The 14819-nt window shown below is 35.1% G+C and overlaps 1 protein-coding gene across 2 annotated transcripts in view; it reads left to right on the top strand.

The window, feature by feature from the left end:
* RELN (reelin) overlaps positions 1 to 14819 on the top strand; it is a 520317-nt gene that overhangs the window by 332726 nt on the left and 172772 nt on the right. For both annotated transcript variants that reach the window (XM_025380191.1, XM_025380192.1), the window contains exons 17-18: positions 10155 to 10221; positions 14301 to 14534. In XM_025380191.1, the coding sequence (XP_025235976.1) occupies positions 10155 to 10221; positions 14301 to 14534 (301 nt within the window). The remainder of the gene's footprint in view (positions 1 to 10154; positions 10222 to 14300; positions 14535 to 14819) is intronic.

The raw sequence follows: 14819 nt of genomic DNA, 5'->3' as shown, positions 1-14819 counted from the left end.
GTCATTAAACACCCTTTCTTCCATTTCTCCTTTGCATTCTGTTAGAAGCCCAGGGATGTGCAATCAGAAAAAAAAAAAAAAAAAAAAAAAAAAAGCCAATGGAGTCAGCAGTATTAGATGCTAGAATGTTTCAACATACATAAATAAAAAATGCATAAAACCTTGAAACTGAAATTCACAGTTGATGACAAGGGATATCCTAACATTTTCTTTGAATGTTGTATGCAAAATTAACATAAATACTTACCATACTGCATGTATTAAAATAAGGCCCATTCTTCTCTTAGTAACTACCACAACATCTGGAATGCTTTTCTTTTACATGCAGACAACACACAGAAGGAAACATCATCTCTAAAAAAACTAGTGAAACTTTTACCTCCTTTTCAGAAAATAGTATAGAAAGAAAACTTGGATATATACCTTTTATAAATCTTTTATCTTTCTTTCATTTTCAAGTGAATTTTTGGAATTTTGCATCATTTTAAAGCTGATACCACTTATGACAATGACAGAAGATATTTTAAGCTCTCGGGTTGCATGTCTGTACATTTCTTATACTTGTTATTAGTCACCAACTCTTTGGTTTTTGTCTTTCTTTTTATGGATTCAGTGGATAAAAATGTAGTTTTGTATATGAGTATATTGCATAGTGGTGAAGTCTGGACTTTCAGTGTAACTATCACCCAAATAGAATACAAGGTAATTTCTCATCCCTCGCCCCCCTTCCACCCTCCCACCTTTCTGAGTCTCCAGTGCCTGTTATTCTACTGTCTATGTCCATGTGTACACATTATTTAGCTCCCACTTATAAGTGAGAGCATGTGGTCTACAACTTTCTAAGTAATATCACTTAGGATAATGGCCTCCGATTCCAGCTATGTTGCAGCAAAAGACACGATTTCATTCTTTTTCATGGCTGAGTAGTATTCCATGGTGTGTTTGTGTGTGTGACATATTCTTTGGTCACCCATTAATGGACATTTGCATGGATTCCATGACTTTGCTATTATGAACAGCACTGCAATAAACATACAAGTGCAGATTTCCCTTTAATATATTGATTTCTTTTTCTTTGGATAGATACTCAGTAGTGAGGTTGCTGGATCAAATGGTAGTTCTAGTTTTCATTCTTTGAGAGATCTCTATTCTGTTTTCCAAAGGTTTTCCTAATTTAAATTCCCACCAACAGTATATAAGAGTTTCCTTTTCCCTCACATCCTCACCAGTATCTGTTATTTTTTTACTTTTTAAGGATACCCATTCTGATTGGTGTAAGATGGTATCTCATTGTGGTTTTAATGTGTGTTTTTCTGATAATTAGTGATGTTTAGCATTTCTATATGCCTGTTGGCCATTTGTATGTCTTCTTTTGTAAACTGTTTGCTCATGTCCTTTGCCAACTTTTTAATGGAACTATATGTTTTTTCTTGTCGAGGTGTTTGAGTTCACTGTTAATTCTGGATATTAGTCTCTTCTCAGATGCATAGTTTGCAGATATTTTCTCCCAATCTGTAAGTTGTCAGTTCACTCTGTTCATTATTTCTTTTACTGTGCAGAAACTTTGGGCTTAATTAAAGCCCATTTGTCTTTTTGTTTTTGTTGTCTGTGCTAAGGTATTAGTCATTAATTCTTTGCCTAGGCCAGTGTTCAGAAGAGTTTTTCCTAGATTTTCTATATTAATCCATTCTTGCATTGCTATAAAGAACTACCTGAGATTGGGTCATTTATAAAGAAAAGCGGTTTAGTTGTCTCACAGTTACATGGGCTGTACAGGAAGCATGGCTAGGAGATCTCAGGAAACTTAACAATCATGGCAGAAGGCCAAAGGGAAGCAGGCACGTTTTACATGGCCAGAGAAGAAGGAAGAGAGAGTGAAGCGCGAGGTGCTACACACTTTTAACCAAACAAATCTTGTGAGAACTCACTATCACAAGAACAGCAAGGGGGAAATCCACCTCCATGATCCAGTCATCTCCCACTAGGCCCCTCCTCCAATATTGGGAGCTACAATTTGACATGAGATTTGAGCAGGGACACAAATCCAAACCATATCAGTTTTCTTCTAGGATTTTTATAGTTTCATATCTTACATTTAAATATTTATTCCATCTTGAGTTAATTTTTGTATATGATAAGAGGTATGGGTCCAGTTTCATTCTTCTGCAAATTGCCATCCAATTTTCCCATTTATTATTAATTTTCCCAGCACTATTTATTGAATAGGGTGTTCTTTCCGTAGTGTATGTTTTTTTTTGAAAATTGTTGAAGATCAGTTGGCTGTCTGTAAGTGGCATTATTCTGGGCTCTATATTCTGTTTCATTGATGTATGTGTCTATTTTTATACCAGTACCATCCAGTTTTGGTTACTATAGCTTTGTAGTATAATTTGAAGTGAGGTAATGGGATGCCTCTAGCTTTGTTCTTTTTGCTTAGGATTGCTTTGGCTATTCACTTTCCTTTGGTTCCATATGAGTTTTAGGATTGTTTTTCCTAATTCTGTGAAAAATGACATTGGTATTCTGATAGGAATTGCATTGAAGCTGTAGATTGCTTTGGGCAGTGTGATCATTTTAATGATATTGGTTCTTCTAATCTATGAGTATAGGATGTTTCTCCATTTGTTTTTGTCCTACAGTTTTTTTTCGTCAGTGTTTCATAGTTTCTCTTGTAGAGATCATTTACCTCCTTGGGTAAAATTATTCCTAGGTATTTTGTTTATAGCTATTGTAAATGGGATTGATGTCTTGATTTTATCCTCCATTTATTATCAATATATAGAAATGTTCCTGATTTTTGTACATTGATTTTATATCCTGAACCTTTACTGAAGTCATTTGTCAACTCTAGGAGTCTTTGAGAGAAGTTTTTAGGATTTTTTAGGTATAAGATCATATCATAACCAGAGATAATTCGACTTTATATTTTCAAATTTGTGTGCCTTTTATTTCTTTCTCTTGCCTGCTTGCTCTAGATAGTATTCGCAGTACTATATTGAATAGGAGTGGTGAAAGTGGGAATCCTCATCCTGTTCCAGTTCTTAGAGGGAATACTTTGACTTTTTCCCCATTCCATATGATGTTGGCTTTGGGTTTGTTATATACAGCCTTTATTATTTTGAAGTATGTTCTGGCTACACCTAGTTTGTTGAGGGTTTTTATCATGAAAGGATGCTGAATTTTATCAAATGCTTTTCTGTATCTATTAAGATCATTTTATGCTTTTTGTTTTTAATTCTGTTTATGTGGTGAATCAAATTTATTGATTTGCATATGTTGAGCCATCCTTGCATCCCTGGAATGAAACCCACTTGATCATGTTGTATTATCTTTTAGATGTGCTGTTGGATTCAGTTTGCTAATATTTTGTGAAGGATTTTTTCATCTGTGTTCATGAGGGATATTGGTCTGCAGTTTTTCTTTTTTGTTGTGTACTTGCCTGGCTTTGGTTTGGGTTTATATTGACTTCATAGAAAGAGTTACGAAGGATTCCCTCCTCCTCAGTTTTTGGAACAGTTTTAGTAGGATTGGTACCAGTTCTTCTTTGCGCATCTTGTAGAATTCAGCTGTGAATCAGTCTCGTCCTGAGAGCTTTTATTTGTTGGGAGATTTTTTATTACTGATTCAGTATCACTACTTGTTATTGGTCTGTTCCGGATTTCTATTTCTTCCTGCTTCAGTCTTAGGAGGAGGTATGTCTCCAGGAATTTATCCATTTTCTGTAGGTTTTCTGGTTTGTGCACATAAAGATGTTTATAGTAAACACTGATTATCTTCTGTATTTCTGTGGTATCAGTTGTAATGTCTCCTTTTTCATTTTTTATTCTGCTTATTTGAATAGTCTCTCTTCTTTTCTTGGTTAGTCTAGCTAGTGATTGATCAACTTGGTTCATCTTTTAAAAGAACAGCTTTTCATATGATTGATCCTTTGAATTTTTTTTTTTGTTTTTTTTTTGGTCTTTATTTCATTTAGTTCTGCTCTGATCTTCATTATTTATTTTCTTCTGATAGCTTTGGATTTGGTTTATTCTTGTTTTTCTAGTTCCTTGAGGTGCAATATTATGTTGTTAATCTGTGATCTATTTTTATGCAGAAATTTAAGATTATAGCCCTCTCTCTGTATCTTAGAAGCTTTGTTATGTTATGTCTCTATTTTCACTCATTTCTTAGCTGGGCGCGGTGGCTCAAGCCTGTAATCCCAGCACTTTGGGAGGCCAAGACGGGCGGATCACGAGGTCAGGAGATTGAGACCATCCTGGCTAACACGGTGAAACCCCGTCTCTACTAAAAATACAAAAAACTAGCAGGGTGAGGTGGTGGGTGCCAGTAGTCCCAGCTACTGGGGAGGCTGAGGCAGGAGAATGGCGTGAACCTGGGAGGCGGAGCTTGCAGTGAGCCAAGATCTGGCCACTGCACTCCAGCCTGGGCGACAGAGTGAGACTCCGTCTCAAAAAAAAAAAAAAATTTAATTTCTGTGTTCATTTTTTCATTAACTCAAAGATCATTCCGGAGCAGGTTGTTTAATTTTCATGTATTTGTGTAGTTTAAGATTTCCCTCAGAATTAATTTCTAGTTTTATTCTACTGTCATTTGAGAAGGTATTTGATATGATTTTGATTTTTTTAAAATTTATCGAGACTTGTGTTGTGGCCTAACATATGGCCTATCCTGGAGAATCTTTCATGCACTCATGAGAAAAATGTATATTCTGTGGTTGTTTGGTAGAATGTTCTGTAAATGTTTGTTAGGTTCATTTGTCCTAAAGTCCAATTTAAGTCCAGTGTCTCTTTGTTGAATTTCTATCTCAGTGATCTGTATGGTGCTGTCAGTGTCATGTTGAAGTCGCTTACTACTATTGTATATATTGCACCCCATCTATTTTCTTAGGTCTAGTAGTATTTGTTCTATGAATCTGTATGTTCCAGTGTTGCATATATATTTAGGATTGCTACTATATCTTCTTGTTAAATTGAGCCTTTTATCATTTTATAATAACTTTGTCTTCCTTTTTATTGTTGTTGATTTAAAGTCTGTTTTATCTTACATAAGTATAGCTGCTTCTGTTCATTTTTGGTTTCTGTTAGTTTGGAATATTTTTTTCTATCCCTTTATCTTTAGTCTATAAGTGCCTTTACCAGTTAGGTGGGGTTTTTTTAAGCAGTGTATGTGTATGGTTGGATTGTGTTTTTTAATCCATTCTGCCAATCTGTATCTTTTAAATGGAGCATTTAATCCATTTCTGTTCGAGAACTATATTGACATGTGGGTTTTTGTTCCTGTTATAATGTTGATTGTTATCTTGTTGCTTTGCAGTCTCATTTGTGTAATTGTTTTATAAGACCTGTAAGTTTTTTACTGTCATTTGTTTTTATGATGGTGAGTATTGATCTTTAATTTCTATGTTTAGACCTCCCTTAACATTTCTTGTAGGATTGGTCTAGTGGTAATGAATTCCTTTAGCATTTGCTTGTCTGGGAAAGACTGTTTCTTCTTCGTTTATGAAGCCGAATTCTAATGGAATACAAAATTCAGGGTTAACAGTTTTTTTCTTTAGAAACCTAAAAATAGGATCCCAATCTCTTCTGGCTTATAAGGTTTCTATTAAGAATTTCACTGTTAGTCTGATGGAATTTTCTTTACATATAATTAGACATTTTTCTCATGCTGATCTTAAGATTTTTTCTTTCATGCTGTCTCCAGATAGTCTGATGACTATATAACTTGGTGACGTCCTTACAATGTATTTTTCTTGAGTTCTGTGAGCCTCTTGTATCTGGATGTCTAAATCTTTAGCAAGACTTTAGGGATGTTTTCCTCAATTACTTCCTCAAATAGACTTTCCAGAGTTTTTGCTTTTCTTCTCCCTCAGTAATACTTTTGACTCATAGGTTTGGACATTTTACATAATCTCTTATTTCTCAAAGTTTTTGTTCATTTTTAAAATTCTTGTTCGTTCTTTCAATCTGTGTTAACTTGAAAAACCTGTATTCAAGCTCTGAGATTATTTCTTCTGCTTGGTCTAGTCTATTGTTAAAACTTTCAACCATATTTTGTAATTCCTTTTTGTTTGGGATTTGGGTTTTCTTTAAAAAAATACTTACTTCTTTGGTAAATTTGTCATTCATATCCTGAATTGATTTTCTGATGTTTTTGTATTGGCTTTTACCTTTCTCTTGGATCTCATTGAGATTCTTTAAAATTAATATTTTGAATTCTTTATCTGGTATTTCAAGGATTTCATTTTGATTAGGATCCATTTTAGAGCATTAGTATGATTTTTTAACACTCTGTTTTTGCATGCTTCCAGAATTGTTCTGCTGCTTCCTTCTCATCTCAAGATACTGTCTCTTTTTTTTTTTTTTTAATTTACTTTCGTTTGGATGGAATTTTTTTCTCTTGAGGATGTAACTATAATGTATGCTGTGTAGGATCATTTGGCCTTGGTTCTTGGAGCATTCAGTGGCAAAGACTGTCTATGTGTTCACTGGTTATATATATATCCTTAGTGTAGTGGCTTTATCAAATGCTGATTGTAGTAGTGATGTACTGGGTATGAAGAGGCAGTAATTTTCAACCTACTCTTTTTAAATGTTTTTGGTAGTCAGCCATGGCACGTGCCTGTATTCCCAGCCACTCAGGAAGCAGAAGCAAAAGGATCACTTGATTTCAGGAGTTTGTGGCTACTGTGTACTATCATCTCATCTATGAATAGCTACTGTACTCCAGGACAACATAGCAAGATCTCATCTCCCCAAAGACCATGGAAGCCGAGAGTCCAAAGAAGGAAGCTGACAAATTCAGTTTCTTAGGAAGACACACTTAATAAAGACTTACAAACAGAAGCTGTAGTTTTGGGAAGCCATGAGATAAGATGATGAATCCCTGCCTGATTGTTTGGTTTCTTATTTTAATTACAGGTAGATTAATAGCGTTCCTATTTTCAGAGAGCATATAAGTTGGCTGAAGGCTTATACTACAAGTAAGTAGAAAGGAAGAAAGAGAGGAGAAGGGACAAAATGTCAATAGCTAAGCAAATTTAGCATAGCCACTGATTTGAGGTCAATTTTATAAAATAGAAAAAATGTACACCCTTGTTTAATGTTGATTTTCCATGTCTTAATCAGGTCTCTGTTATTTTTTAATAATTTAGACATTGAGAAACAACTAATTCTTGAAACTGGAGAAAAACTTTAGAAAAGATAGTTTGCTGATGAACCAATATGAATCATTTCCCAATATGTATCCAAAACACAGACCAATGGAAGGCCCACCCTCAAAAGACCATATGAGTTATATGGATATAAACATAGTTAATTTGCAAAAACATCTAAAGATGAAAGGATTAAAATGGAGTTTCTTCATTGGTAGAACATTTTGCATAGCATTTTAGGTATTGCACCTGTTCATTAGCTCTAGGGAGTAGGCATTTGCATCTAGATAGCAGAATATGAGTGACTTTTTCTTGCTGTCACACTTTTTAAGGATTCTATAATGAACCTTTATTCCTTTGATAATTATCAAAGTGGTTTAGAAATGAATAATGAAAAAGTATGTGAGAAAATTAAGAGTGCAATGAAGCACATGTAAGCCTATGAAAAGAATGTTTCAATTTCCTAAAGAAGGCTGTTACAACACAATTTTAGTTCAGAAAGTGTTCACTACACATCCTCTGAGTTCCCATGTTTTGAATGGAATCATGCTTTGAGTAGAATGGGAAAGGGTAAAGATATATGGAATGCACATGGTTAGCAAGGTAGGCTGAATGCAAAACCTGGTGCAGAATCTCTTTAATTCTGTTATCATTCTATGTGAGTTTTTCACAGAAACAGGACCCACTTTTTGACTTCTTTTACAAGGGAAGAAGAGGACACATACTCTCTCCGAAGAGAAATGTGTGCTTACTTGCCAAAAAAAAAAAAAAAAAAAAAAAAACCCTAACCATTTCCCCTTTTAAATAAAAAATTCTATATTAATAAAAAAAAAAAAAAAAAAAAAAAAACCCTGAAATCTCTCCCATTTCACTATGTAATTCCAGAATTATGTCACAGAAAAAAATAGAGAAAAATAGATCAATATCATAATTCTGTTAGATATGTTCTTCCTTCATGGCAGAGTCAACTTCTGCTAGTGTGTAAAGAAATTACTTCAGAAATTACCCTGAAAATCTTAGCTAAATGGAAAGTCCTAAAGCAAAGTACATTTCTTATCATTTTTAATATTTTTTCAACTTGACTATATTACTGATAATAGTGAAGAAAGCTATTCTATCCTATTCACACTCTTAGGAAACAAGAAGCCTGTTATGAGTCCTAATGGCTTCATCATTAGCAGGAAGGGATGACAATAACATTCTTTTTTTCTTTTCTTTTCTTTTTTTTTTTTTTTTTTGAGACAGAGTCTCGCTCTGTCGCCCAGGCTGGAGTGCAGTGGCAGGATCTCAGCTCACTGCAAGCTCCGCCTCCCGGGTTCACGCCATTCTCTTGCCTCAGCCTCCCCACTAGCTGGGACTACAGGCACCCGCCACCTCGCCCTGCTAGTTTTTTGTATTTTTTTAGTAGAGACAGGTTTTCACCGTGTTAGCCAGGATGGTCTCGATCTCCTGACCTCGTGATCCGCCCATCTCGGCCTCCCAAAGTGCTGGGATTACAGGCTTGAGCCACCGCGCCCGGCCTACAGTAAAATTCTTAATTGCAACTTTTTTCATTGACTGGGAATGTCTTAATTTATCGTTGAATTTTTTATGATGGAGATTTTTTGAACTATGACATGGGTACCCTATTTCTTAGAGCATATCTTCAGCCATAAAATCAAGTGTGCTGGGAAAACAATCCATATGCTTTTCCAGGCTGAAGAAGAATGGAGCCAGCCCCTTTCTTGTTCCTTGGTACACAGTGGAGCACATCAAAACAACAGTACAAGAGGGTGTCAAGGAATACTTGACCTCAGTATGGTGCTGATTGTAACCATATAGTGCTGGGTACCTTGCTAAGCATAATATGTTTACTTATTTCCTCCAAGAAATATTATTATCCTACTTTAAGGAATAGGAATATTGAGGCTTAGACAGGATAAATTACTTATCAGAATTTCCTGAATGAAGCCAGAATTTGAAGCCCGGATTATGTGACACCTGAAACCAATACCTTTAATAACTCAGCCTGCTATCTAATCTCTTCCTAAACCAGCAGTTTCCATCACCAAGAGCTTTCCATTGGCCTACAATGCATTGAATTTGAATTACTCCACCTATTAACTGGCAGGTATTAAGTGCTTATAGGAGCATAGGCTACAGGAAAGTTTATTTTACAATAAAATTATTTAAATACTTTGAAATAACTACAGAACAGAAAAGAAAATGATAACGGGTTATAAATTTGCTTATGCCCAAAACACTGAGTACACGAGGTTTTATTGCATCTTGAATTTCTCATTAGTTTAATACCACTTTTACACCATTTGGTATATTATTAATTTTGCTGATTAACAAAAGAATTAATATATTTAAATGTGTTGGAGTCTGAGTATCTCAGAACCTACCATTCAACAATCAGTAGCCTTTTTCTCAGCATTCCAAAGATTCAAATTTAGGTTTGTAACATCCTATTATCAGCCAAGCCCAGCGTTTAGGAAAAAAAATCTGCATGATGGAGAAAACTTTAGGCTCAACAACAGATTCTTAACCCTCATTTCCAGGAAAGGTAGATTAATATTTAGAAATATATGTAATAGTCATCCACAGTGTTATAGATTTTTCCCCTAATAGGAATGAAAATTATGGCATGACTTCTCCATATTGTGATATGTCAGATTGGTCCTTTGTAAATTCTTTTTTTCTACCTAAAGAATATAAACTTTGTAGAATGTTCAAGGCAGAAGCACTAATATTGTCTAATAGAGTCTATTGAGGAATTCATAAGCTCCTATCTTCTTTGATATGAAATGTTAAAATCTTAAAAGGATTATCTGTGTAACTTGTAACCGTTTCAGTAGCTTTGTAACTAAGCACTTACCTTATCGCACAGCACTCCATATGTCACCCTGAATTCCTGCACACAACATACACACAAGGGGCCATATTGCATGGATATTGCTTCACAAAATTGTACTGGTAGTGTTCTGTGTTTTTGTAATTATGTTCTCTTTTCCCCCCACAGTTTATATTGGCCCATCATGTCTCAAATTCTGTTCTGGCAGAGGACAGTGCACTAGACATGGCTGCAAGTAAGCATCTTAAAATAACACGCTTCTCCTTTTGGATGTGTAATTTACATATTGAAGTCACAAGTCATTTAATAACCTTTTTTAGGATTGGGGGTCTTTTAAGATTAAAAAATGGATATTTCTAATAGAATTTAAGTGTAATTCAAATGTATTTTTAAGTGAAAATTAATACATTTTATGTTAGGCTAAATTGTGGACAAATTTAGCATTCCTCATGTGAATTTGTGAACAAATTGGAATTCCTCACAGCTTGATGGCTGCCTTTCCTGCCTGTAGTTACATCCCTTTCCATAAACTTGTTCAGGTGTTCATGAGTCACATTGTAATTCCCAGCATGCTTTGTAAATGATTATAAAAATCAGTAATGACCCATAGATCCAATGCTAAAGGAAACTGGACTGGGCCAAATTTAGCAGATTTGATAAGCAAATTCATCATCTTTAAATATAACTTAAGAATCTTGTTTACTTTTGAAAATCATTTGGGTCTTTAATAAATTATAAAGTATTTTACAAAACAATACTGTTGAATATTAAGTCTGAAATTATACATTAATAATGTAATATCTAATTACACCAGTGAATTATTTTATGTTTATACCAAAAAATGGATATTCACATTTATTATGTCATTCTTATATTAATATTTAATAATAAAATATTCTGGAAATTCCTGAAACCACAGGCAATCTGTTATAAAGATAAGTTTTCAACAGCTGATCATCTAATCTACTTTTTCTTGTCCTTCCAACAAAAAGAGTAATTAATCAATTAGTTAATTTGTTAATGAGTAGAGAACTCATAAAAGGGCTTTGAACCTGATCATTTAGAAATTGCAGGCTGGGCATGGTGGCTCATGCCTGTAATCCCAACACTTTGGGAGGCTGAGATGGGTGGATCACTTGAGGTCAGGAGTTCGAGACCAGCCTGGCCAACATGGTGAGACCCCCATCTCTACTAAAAATACAAAAATTAGCCAGGCATGGTGGCATGCATCTGTAATCCCAGCTACTAGGGAGGCTGAGGCAGGAGAATCACTTGAACCTGGGAGGCAAAGGTTGCAGTGAGCCAAGATCGCGTCACTGCCCTCCAGCCTGGGCGACAGAGTGAGACTCCATCTCAAAAAGAAAAGAAAAAGAAAAAAAAGAAATTGCATGTATGAGCCAAACACTTGTTGACATTGAGATTAGTGTGACCCTCTTTTTAACTTTCTAACTTTATTTCAGTGATTTTAATTAACAAAGACATCACTCTGCCCAATGGAAATTTTTTATAAAATATGTGAAGAATTGAAAAATTTCCATCTATGTTTCAAAACTGAATATGCATCCTTGTGTTCTCATAAAACTACCAACTCCCACCCCAAAACACTACTCATTAGATCTATGAAACATTGGCTGATATTTTCCTCAAGTTGTTATGTGCATCCATTATCCATAACCGGATCATCTTCTTAGTGTATTTCAAATAAAATTCACATGAGGCCAGATAGTTTTGCAATTCCTGATGTTGTCCCGAAAAGTTTTGGGGAAAAAAAATTATCTAAAATGACAACTGCTTTTATTTTCAAAAAATAGAAAGTGGTATTTCTAAAAAGACCTATAATTACAGTATCTATATCTATAATTACAGTAGTTATACTTCAGACTTCATTTTATATGTATCATATTCCTCTTAGAATTAAGTGGTTTTATTAAGGCTACCATCTATGCCACCCATGGTGGATACAAACAGAAATCTAAATGGTGGCTTTACGCTTTTGAACATTGTTCTTTTTTGACACCATACATTATTCTGAATAGTCATAGTCTTTTCCTCCTTCTGAAGTTTTACAGAATATTTTCACCATCTGGAACTTTAGTATTTTTCCCTATTTCTAACAAAGTTTTATGTAATACTCATTGGCTTTGTCCACTTACAGTTGGGCTAAAAGTTTGACTACTACCTCCTTTTCCAGCACTATGTACCTTATTGAGTTTGAGCAAAATTGCACAGAAAAGAAATGTATATGTAATGCCACTTCCTTTAAACAAACCATTGAATCTGGGACCTTTGCAACTTTGTCTTTTTCTCTCCTCTTTACTCTGCCTCTGCCCCGTTTTACTGCTATTTGCTATCAAGATTCTACCCTCTCATGTTCCCTCTAACACTTTCTGGCCTGTGTACAATCCCAGACCTGGTTCTCTAAATGGACAGTCTACTAACCTGATAAGCCCAACCCTGTTAGAGATGCTAATGAGGAGAGAGAGCATTAGAACCCTTTCTTCGTATGTGTCATCCATATAGCTTAACAGTGGGGTCTTTTTCTTGACATTACAGGGTGACTCTACTGCTAAATTTAAGCATGTGTAGATGCATCAGTAGGAGATGTATTGGGAGTCAGGAGAGACTCGTGTCATACTCAAAATCACCAACGTGGGTGATCCTGTTGTTTTGCTGAGAAACAGACTACAAAGTTTTTTTTTTTAAAAAAGTTATTTTTAAAAAACTATCAGCATTATTTCTCAATTGAATAACCTTTGATTAAAAGCAGACTTTTAAAACGACTAAATGGAAAGTAACTCCAATGTGAGTCATCTCTAAATGAGCGCCAGTTTCTCCCAGTCACTTGTCCTGAGAAGACACATTTAAGATACACAAAAATGTAATTGCCCTGAAATGCACTCTGGAATAGATAGTCTTGTTAAGGAAAACTAATTCCAATTCGTGACTGTGGTAAAACACACTCAGTTTCCTGACTTTAAAAAGTGTTCAGTTTAGCTGATTTTAAACATTCTTTTTTGGAAACAACTTGGCTATTCAGTCTAAGTCCATTAGACAACATGTGAAAGAAGGCTCATCCAGTAAATACTGGCTTTCCTTTCATCCCCTTATTGATGCTACTTAAGATACCAAGACAACCTTCAAACTTCATGCTACAGTAGTTCTTAGCATTTTAGGCTCCAAATTATTTGGTAATCTGATAAAACCTGTGAATCTTCTCCCCAGAAAATCCAATATACATAAAACTGGGCATTTGATTTTAGCATATTTTTACATTCCATGGATCCCTGAAAGGCCAGCATAGACCCGAGTCTCAGCAGTACTGCCAAAGAAGAATACTGAGTCATGCCACAGTATCACTTCATTGGTACATTTGCTTTGTAAAGGTTTGTTTCAGATTTCAGCAAGCTTTGAATGCTCCCACGAGAATCCCCCACTCAAAAAGATACCAATTGAGCAACCTTATAAATGTAGTGAACAGGAAATAGCACAGTAAAAACAAAGAATTTGAAACTATTTCATGATGAATAATCTCCTTAAAACATAGATGTTTCCATTGCTGATTCATCTGTGATGAGGTTTTCTCACTGATAGAAGGCTTGGATCACTCCTATATATTCTAGTCAGCTAATATAAATACAGCACATTCTCACATAGAAGCAAGCAGGTTGTTGGGGAGTAGGGAAAGGTTTTTTTTTTCTTGAAGTGCCACTAATTTGGGAGAGTCCACTGAGAGGCAACGCAGTGCTGCTAAGGATGTCTATCTAGGTCAGGGGTGTACATATTCCCTTTATACATTTGAAATAGTTAAAGATGGATTCATTTTCCAATAGTTTCTAAATATTTAATTCCTATCACAAGCATAACATGTATTTTAACATTTGTTCTTAGAAAAAATTTATTCTGGGTATCTTATTAGAAGTGCTTTATGCTGTTTCTTTTATAAATGTAATGAGCATTATGAATAAAATTGTATACATAAACCTTTTACAGATATTTTACATTGGAAATGTGTATGAACATAGATGTATTTTAGATAAACTACTGGTACTGGTTGAAGTTACTGGTTGAAGCTGAATTGCTGTTTTAATTGTAGGCTTTTTATGGCAGGGCTGCGCAAAGACTGTATTTGCCTGGAATATTTACAGTCAATTAGCCCTTATCAAATCTTCAGATTCAGTAGTCTCCAAAGACTAATGAGCCTCGTTTACCATTCAATGAAATCCTAGCCTCTGGACTTACTCCTCCCCAAAGTAGATTCGAGAATCTCCAAAACAGCCAACAGTTTAAGATTTAATTTCACCATATTTCTTTCAGGTGTGACCCTGGATTTTCTGGCCCAGCTTGTGAGATGGCATCCCAGACATTCCCAATGTTTATTTCTGAAAGCTTTGGCAGTTCTAGGCTCTCCTCTTACCATAACTTTTACTCTATCCGTGGTGCTGAAGTCAGCTTTGGTTGTGGTGTCTTGGCCAGCGGTAAGGCCCTGGTTTTCAACAAAGATGGGCGGCGTCAGCTAATTACATCCTTCCTTGACAGCTCACAATCCAGGTGAGTGAAGGCAGGGGAGAATACATACAAAAGCCAGATACTAATGTTGAATTTAGTTATATGATCCATTTTTATTTCTTATATTTTTTCTGATAGACATCTTCTCATTTTTAACCAGGGTTGTAGGGAGCTTACAGTTTATTGACAGTTAATTTGCCATAGTTTTTAGTAAATTAGGAGGCCCACCAATGACTTGGATATTAATGACTGACTAGGTTTTTTAAAATATGAAATGTTAGCATCAAAACTATGTTCTTAAGCCAAGAGCTAGTTAATTATTTATGT

Source organism: Theropithecus gelada, chromosome 3 (genome assembly GCF_003255815.1).
Source record: "Theropithecus gelada isolate Dixy chromosome 3, Tgel_1.0, whole genome shotgun sequence".
NCBI lineage: Eukaryota > Metazoa > Chordata > Mammalia > Primates > Cercopithecidae > Theropithecus > Theropithecus gelada.
Note: the sequence above shows the minus strand (reverse complement) of the source record. Positions and strands in the feature narration are given on the sequence as shown.